This window comes from Ranitomeya variabilis, chromosome 4 (assembly GCF_051348905.1).
Source record: "Ranitomeya variabilis isolate aRanVar5 chromosome 4, aRanVar5.hap1, whole genome shotgun sequence".
Lineage (NCBI taxonomy): Eukaryota > Metazoa > Chordata > Amphibia > Anura > Dendrobatidae > Ranitomeya > Ranitomeya variabilis.
Window position 1 is genome coordinate 292,942,284 of NC_135235.1, and position 8,867 is coordinate 292,951,150.

The window sequence follows — 8,867 nt, forward strand, 5'->3', positions numbered from 1 at the left end:
TTAATGATAAAAAAAAGTTCAGATTCTGCCAGAAATTCTTCCTGTCAAAATTATGAACTCCATAATAGATTATCAATGTACCCAATCATAAGTCAATGGGGTCCATCATGGCCAGTTATAATCTGCATGAAATATCTCTTCAACAAAAGTCATGCTACAAATGTGAATGAAGCTTTTTTATTGGCATGACATAAAAAATGACATGTTTTGAACAAGGTTATCCTTCCCAATCACATGTGTTGGTAGACTGAATCTACAGTGGCTTGCAAAAGTATTAAACCCCCGCACCACACCCCTTGTCTTTTTACCTATTTTAAAACATGTGTTTAAATATTTTTGTAATTCACTTTGTGTGTGATGCATCTGCAGCGGCCCCCAGTCGCAGGGCCGTGGGGTACCCGGTACCGGGCCTCTCTGTCTCGGTGCTGGGGATGTCACGGTGGCTAGACCCGGTCTGTGGCTCTGCAAAAGGAGGCACCCAGTGGAAGTTGTAGATAGTGCTGTGTGGTGCAGGTCGCAATGAATAACGAGGACACAGGGTTGCAGTCTCTTTACCTCTTTACTGAAGGCTTCAAGATCCTCAATCCAGAGTACGGTTAACAGGGCTGTCTGAGACCGGCCGGTCAGATGGCACCTCCAGAGTTCCCTTTGCAGGTGGAAATCTGTGCCTACCTTCTAGCGCCTGTGTGTTGTAGTACTTCCCTGCTGAGCACCACGGGATAGTCCTCACAACTGTTGTGTCTGTTTCTGATGTTATTTCTCACAACTTATGTCTGTTCTGATGTTCTTCTCCGTCCCCCAGATGATTTGGATAGGACGCACCCGTATGACGGGTAGGCCTGGAGTTCTTCCGGGACCCTAGTGACGCCCCTCTCCCACAGTTGCCCCTATGTCTGCTTAGGTGATTTAGGTGAGACAGCCAACCTATAATTAACTGTCCTGCCATTGGTTTGAAGTATTGCTTGGAGCCCAATACTTCCTCGGTGTTCCGGCCACCGGCTACGCGCCTCAGTAGAATGTTGCCTCGATCTTACAGCACGACTCCTACTGGCTTTTATCTCCTTTTTTGCTTTGATCTCGTTTCTCACTCTCCACAATAAACCTCGCTTCTTGTCCTTTCTTGAGATACCGCCGCGATGTAGTGCAGGCGCGGTTCCTTAACGCTCTTTCCTGTTGCTAGGCCTCTGTCAGGATCCCACCCCTGACAGGGACCCCCCTGAATCTTCCCCCGCAACACCCTCTGCCACAGGATGTTGCCTGGTTCCAACCCAGTGAGCTTCTGTCTTACTTTCCATCTAACCCCCAGTTTTACCAGACTGTGAGGAGTGGCCTAATACATAGCGCCCTTAGCTCCCCCTGCTGGCCAGACTATGAAGTGTATTGGTGTCTGTGATACCTGGTCAGGTGAACTCCTTCAGTGCCATCAGACGTACCATCACTCCCCTTAGCGGCGGAGCATCAGTACTGCAATGACCAGGACTCTGGGGCGCTGCACATCAGCACTTAGTAGTCCAAGTTGGTGAAGTGAGAAAAATATAGGCATAAATGACATTTATGGGAACAAATAACTAAAAATTTACATGTGCATATGAATTCACCCCTTTAGCAAACATATGTATTTGTACTTTCTTTTTTAGAAGAAAATAATTTATCTAAGCCTTTTTTTAAACTACCGATGTTCTGTGGCCAGCTCCTGAAGTCGAGTGTTCCATATATTTACAGTTCTTATGCTAAAGATGTCGTGTCTTATAGATTTGTATGAAATTTGTCATCCCATTGATTAAAAACAGTAGATTCTAATTTCAACTTCAAGATATCTACTAATCCTAAAGATTCACGTACTGTTGCCACTCACAGATGTGATATTAGATTTTTCTCATTTAAACAAAGTAAAAAAAAGTCTAATTTTGTTTTATTTGGTTCTCTATCTAATTTTAGGTTTTGGGTGAAACCTAGATATATAGTTTTAGGTCAAATTTATGGAGAACAAATATGAAAAATTTAGAAAGGTTCAAAAACTTTCAAGTACCATTGTAGTTTTTTTGGTATGAATGACATTGCATTAAAGGGGTCTAGACAATTATTATTATTATTTATTTATATAGCACCATTAATTCCATGGTGCTGTACATGAGAAAGGGGTTATGTACAGATTATGTACAATTATTACACATACCTGCAAATATTATCTATTAAAATGAAGCTGTCAATAAATTCATGCTGCCCAGACTATCTATCTCTTGTAATCACCTAATAAGCTCCAAAGTCACATATGACACTAAAGTATAATCATTCAGAATGGGGAACAGTCTTAACAACAATGTACTTGTCATTGTTTTATTGTTTTTGTATTTTTACTAAAAATCTATGCAGACAAAATGAGGCTAAAATTTGTTCTTACAACTTAAATGCTTATATAGGAATCTTTTGATTTCCTGATTTCTCAGACCGTAGATGATGGGGTTGGCAAGTGGAGTAAAGACGGCATAGATGAGACCCACAACCCTGTCATAGTCTACAGAGTAACTTTTTGTGACACGAATATACATAAATCCAATGCTGCCAAAAAAAAGGGTTACAATAATTAGATGCGCTCCGCAGGTGGAGAAGGCTTTCTGGCGCCCAGTTTTCGACTTAATTTTTATGATTACATGTATTATCCTGGTGTAAGAGAAAAGAACAAAAGCAGAACTCAAGAGGATGATAAAGGTGCTGACGATGAATTCCACCATTATATATAACCTTGTATCTGTGCATGCTAACGAGATCAACGGGGGGAAATCACAGAACACATTCTCAATTCGGTTTGGACCACAAAATGGAAGGAGAGAAATAAAAATAATTTCAATCACTGGGCTAATAATCCCTCCTATCAAACAACTGAAGATCAAATTCACATTTAGGCTAGTAGTCATAATAGCCGAGTATCTTAGTGGCTTACAGATGGCCAAATATCGGTCATACGCCATAATGGTGAGGACATAGCACTCAGCTGCTCCCAGAGCATGTAGGAAATAAGCCTGCACAAGGCATCCATTGAAAGACATCTTCTTCTCGTCATCCAAGAGATCAACCAACATTTTTGGAATTGTGACAGCCGTGTAGCCGATTTCCAAACAGGATAAGGCTGCAATGAAGAAGTACATGGGGAATTGTAGGGCGGACTCTCTGCAGATCAAAAACAATATCACAGCATTGCCAGAAATGATGAACAGGTAGATTATAAGGAGAAGGACAAAAAGAAAAACATGGAAGCGTTGGAGATTTGGAAATCCATGTAAAATAATTTCATAAACTTTGCTATTATTGAAGTCTCTTTCCATCTCCTTTTCCTCTGTAATATGGATTTATGAGACCAGCAGATTGGCATTTTATGTTTTTGTAGCATCTACAATGAAAGTGAAGCAAAATTAGAAAGAGATGTATGACTCCATGGTTACACACTAAAACAACCCCTATTTAGTTACTGTAGGCCTTTGTAGTACTATTCTTAGTTTCCATTAAAATTATTCATCCCCCCAATGCAAATTTGGTTTATTAGCAAAATAGACAACCTTTCTGATGCTTAGAATAAATGAATATAACAAATGGCTTCTCCAAATTTAACACAAAATTACACTACTGTAGTCTTAGAATAATTCATTTCCTTGCTCACCTCCTCTACTTAGTAGAGCACCTCTGGCTGTTATGACCTGCTGCAAATGTGATGCTTAGCCAGACACAAGCTTCTGGCAGTGGTACTGAGTATTTCTCATGGGCAATGGCCTGCAGGTCACTATTATTTTTATTTTTTTTATATATTTTATTTTTTTTGTTCTGCAACCGCTTCCTTCAAATCCCAGCTAAAGTATTCTATAGGGTTTAAGTCAGGAGACTACAGTATGATGACCACTCCAGAATCTTCCAAGACATCTTTGAAAGCCAAGCCTTGATGGACTGTGAGTTATGCTTGAGGTCACTGTCGCACTGGAAGGTCCAATGACACTCAATCTCCAGCTTCCTCACAGAAGCTATGAAGTTTTCTCTTAGGATTTTCTGGTAATTGGTTGAATCCATCTTGTCTTTGACACACTGCAGGTTTCACGTGATAGCGGTAGCAAAGCAGCCTCACTCTGCACCATGACCATGCCTCACTTGAGACATCACCAAGCCACCGCTATGCTTCATTTGATGCAGTGAGTTTAGTTTCAGCATATGTTTCATTCTTCCTCCTCCAGACATGCCAATGGTCAATAGGCTCGAAAAGTTCCAGTTTTGTTTACTTACTTCATAGAAAAGAATCCAAAAGTGCCTGTGGATTAGTTACATGGTGTTGAGTATATTGGATATTAATTTTGTTTGTGTTTTTTGGTCAGTAGTATTGACATGTTGGAATTTGGGTATGTAGACCTGCAGCGTTAGGTATGCACCTTATTGTGAAAATTGAAACCTCAGCGCCTGCTGCCACGAAATCTTGGTGCAGGTCATTTGCAATCATTCAATGGATTTTAAAAATCTCAAGGCAGCTAGTGATAACCTCCTCTTTCTGCACAATCCAGGTAGTGTAGCCAGTGTTCCTATATCTTTGAATTTGAGAACTCTGCTTCCATCTGCATCTCTAGTTCAATGCCTTTGTATCCTTTTTCTTGTTCATTCTAGACCATGAGTTCTAAACATTTTTGACCATTTTTTTGGCTTTATTTCTAACAGGCAATCAAACATTACAAATGAAGAAAACCACAGCCAGTCCAGGTATTTGATGCGTTTTATCTCATCTGATGCAATTAATGAATCACTTGATTAATACATCAGGAAGGCTTGAGAAAACACCTGATTTACAAATGAGTGTTCCTGTGAGGGATTCTAGTCTACGTTAGTTTATAGGGTGAACTCTGTGGAATTGTATCTTCAACTTTAAAACAAAGAAACCATTGACTTGAACAATTCTGAACCTCCTCATTTCTGAAAAGTTGTATTTTGTGCTGAATTTGGAGAAAACACTTGTTATATTATTTTGGTTTAGCGTTCTTTCATTGTTCTTGTTTAATTATTTTATAGCAAACAGCAACAACTCTGTAAAGTTTTCTAATAAACAGAATTTAAAATGGTGGGTGAATAATTTTGATTGCACCTGGACCATCTTTAACATTGATGCCCAATAAAAAAAAAACAATGTAATATTATACATTTTTCAACAGTTGATATTTAATAAAATGCTCACTTGCTACTGAAAAAAGACCTGTCACTAAATTTCACAGTGTAAGTTGCATATGTTATTACATAGTTATCTTGGACCTGATGAGGCATGTGTAATTGAAAAATCTACAGTGGGTGAAATAAGTATTGAACACGTCACCAATTTTCTAAGCAAATATATTTCTAAAGGTGCTATTGCCATGAAATTCTCATCAGATATCAGTAACAACCCATCCAATCCACACAGGCAAAGAAAGCAAACCATAGATGTCCATAAATTAAGTTGTGTAATAGTGAGAAAAAGCACAAGGAAAACGTATTGAACACATGAACAAAGAGAGTTGCAAAAAGCCATGAGAAGTCATGACACAATTTGAAATCTATCAGTAATTAGAAAGCAATTCTGCCAGCAGTTTCAATTGATGGCCTATAACCAAGGTGCCACACAAGAAACTTCTCATGATGGGTAAAAACAGTGAGCTGTCTCAGGACCTTTGCAACCTTATTGTTGCAAAACATACTGATAACATTAGTTACATAAGAATTTCTAAACAAGTGATGGTTCCAGTGAGCACTGTTGGAGCCATAATCCAGAAGTGGAAAGAACATAATTTACCAGAAACCTGTCACAAACAGGTGCTCCCTGCAAGATTTCAGACAGAGGAATGAAAAGAATTATCAAAAGAGTTGCCCAAGAGTCAAGGATCACATGTGGCGAGGTGAAGAAAGACCTAGAATCAACAAATACAAGTGTTTCAAAGAAAACTATAGGTAATGCATTCAACCTTCATAGCATGTATGCACGCTCACTATGCATTTTTGCTGAGCAAAACGCGTGTTCAAGTGCGTTTAAAGTTTGCTCAACAACATTTAGACAAGTCTTTTAAATACTGGGTTAATATAGTCTGGTCAGATGAGACCAAAATTTAACTCTTTGGATGCCATAATATACACCATGTTTGGAGGCCAAAAGGCAATGCAGATCGCTCCAAAAACACCATACCAACAGTGAAGTTTGGAGGTGGGAAAGTCATGGTGTGGAGCTGTTTTTCAGCATACGGCACTGGCAAGCTTCATGTAATTGAAAGAAGGCTAAATGGACAAATGTACAGAGGCATTCCTGATACAAATCTGCTGCCATCTACGAGGATGATGAAGATGAAACAAGGGTGGACATTTCAGCAAGACAATGATTCAAAACACACAGCCAAGGAAACTATCTCTTGATTTCGGAGAAAGAAAATAAAGCTGCTAGAATGGCTCAGCCAAACGCCAGACTTGAATCAAAGAGAAAAGGTATTGAAGGAACTAAAGCTCAGAGTCCATAGAAGGAGCCCACGGAACCTTAAGGATGTGAAGAGTGATTGTGTGGAAGAATGGGGCAAAATCACACCTGAGCAATGTGTGCGACTAATTTCATCATACAGGAGGCATCTAGAAGCTGTCATTACTAACAAAGGCGTTTCAGAGAATTATTAAATACATTTCAGTAAGAGTGCTCAATACATTTTCCTTGTGTTATTTCTCATTATTACACATAATAATTTATGGACATCTATGGTTTAGTTTCTTTGACTGTGTGGATGAGATGGGTTGTTACCGACATCTGGCGAGAATTTCATGTCAATAGCACCTTTAGAAATATATTTACTTCAAAAATTGATGATGTGTTCAATACTTACTTCACCCGCTATATATCAAAATGGTTGTACAGTCCTGATAATAAAATGACCATTTTTATGAGTCCAGCTAAAGAGTGAAAGAGCTGCAGAATAATCTGCAAAAAAATCAGAGTGTTGGCAGGAAAAACACTCAGTAAAATACATACGTTTATGTTGCATTTTTTATGTGATTTTACTTGTTTTTTCCATCCTTCATTTGAATAGGTAAAAAAGACTGCAGCTCGAAAAATGTAATAAAAAATGTATTGTGTAAATTAGACTTTAGACATCTCATTTATTGTAATGCAATTTTAGATCGCTCTTTTTTTCCACATGAGAAGACGCACTGAGAAGAAACGCAGCAAAACCCTATGTATAAGCATATCCTAAAAACGCTGCATTTTACAGTAACAGCAAAATAAATCAGATTTCTAAAATTCTATTCATGAGGTGCATTTTTTTTGTCTGTAGTTTTGCTTTGTATTTATAAAAAATAATGTAACATGTCCAATTCTTTCAGCAGTTTTAAAGTTTTTTTTTCACTTGTTAGGCCATGTTCACACAATGCGTTTTTTACCGCGGAACCGCAGCGATTTTGCCGCTGCGGGTCCGCAGCTGTTTTCCATGCAGGGTACAGTACAATGTAACCCTATGGAAAACAGGAAACGCTGTGCACATGATGCAGAAATTCACTAAAAAAGCCGCGCTGAATAGCTGCGGTAAAAAAGAAGGACCATGTCACTTCTTTGTGCGGAACTGCAGCGGTTCTGCACCCATAGACCTCCATTGTGAGGTCAAACCCGCAGTAAAACCCGCAGAACAAAAATATATCTGGTTTTATTGCGGTTATGGGTGGAGAAACCGCTGCAGCAGGAAGTGCGGGGAAGCGGGCGGAAGTGCGTGGGCGGAAGTGCTTGGGCGGAGTGTGTTCCGAAGAGACATGGAGGCATACCGTCGCATGGGGATCGATGTCGGCCGTTTGATAGATTTGGTATGTGTGTGTATGTGTGTGTGTGTGTGTGTGTGTATGTGTGTGTGTGTGTGTGTATGTGTGTGTGTGTGTGTGTGTGTGTCCCCATGCGACGCTAGTGCCACCATTGTGCTAAGTCGCTGTATGGGACTACTACTCCCATCCGGTATTAGGATGGGAGAGTTGTCCCTGTGTCCGGCGACTTAGCACAGTTGTAAAGTTACACAAAACACACACAATACACATACATGACACACAGTACATACAACATATAACACAGAGTATATACTCACCAACAGCACACTGGTAGGCGAAGCCCTCGATCCCCTAGAAAAAATCCCAAAATAAAAAATCAAATTCATACTCCCTGTCCGCAGAATCCATAAAACGAGTGTCCCACGCTGATCCCCTGCTCTCCGGCGATACACTGCCAGGAGCGAAGCTCCTAGCAGTGTATCGCGTACTGTTCCAGAGTTCAATGGCTCCGGCGTCTCAGTTAACGGCAGTACAGCTGCGTTGAACTTTCCCACGTAGCACTGCCGTTAAGCGAGAGTGCCGGGGTCAATGACCGCCGGTAAACTCGCTCGCGCATGCGCAGTGACACACCGACAGGAACTATGGCTCCTGTCAGTGTGTTGCTGCAGCCGTGGAGAGCAGACATATCTCTGGATGGACATAGGACTTAGAAGTGGATATGCCATAAATGTCTAAGATGAGAATATCTCTAAAAGATTAAAAATCCTCACATAGTAATTACTTACAGATGTTTAGTAAGTGGGAGTATTTTTTCTACGGCTCGAATATTCTTGAAAAAAAAAATATATTAGTTGAAACTTTATATGTCATAACATGTAGCCCAACGGAAAAAAAGAAAAAGTATCCCCATACCTGAATTCTGTTTCACTCCTGGATTATGTGAGATGCTGTTTAAATAGATCCGGATGTTCTGGGAATTTATTCCCTAAAGGAAACAATTAATTGATGTACAAAATTGTTTCTGTCTGCCGTGAATATGTGATAATCAGATATTTTTATCTTAAGTGGATGTTATAGCATAGACA

At 39.7% G+C, this 8,867-nt stretch overlaps 1 protein-coding gene across 1 annotated transcript; it reads right to left on the reverse strand.

Annotated features, from left to right (window-relative positions):
- Positions 1-2,351: 2,351 nt before the first annotated feature.
- LOC143768850 (olfactory receptor 6N1-like) lies at positions 2,352-3,323 on the reverse strand. The gene has a single exon (XM_077257473.1). It carries the CDS (start codon positions 3,321-3,323, stop codon positions 2,385-2,387), a length of 939 nt encoding a protein of 312 aa, XP_077113588.1. The 3' UTR covers positions 2,352-2,384.
- Positions 3,324-8,867: the final 5,544 nt, after the last annotated feature.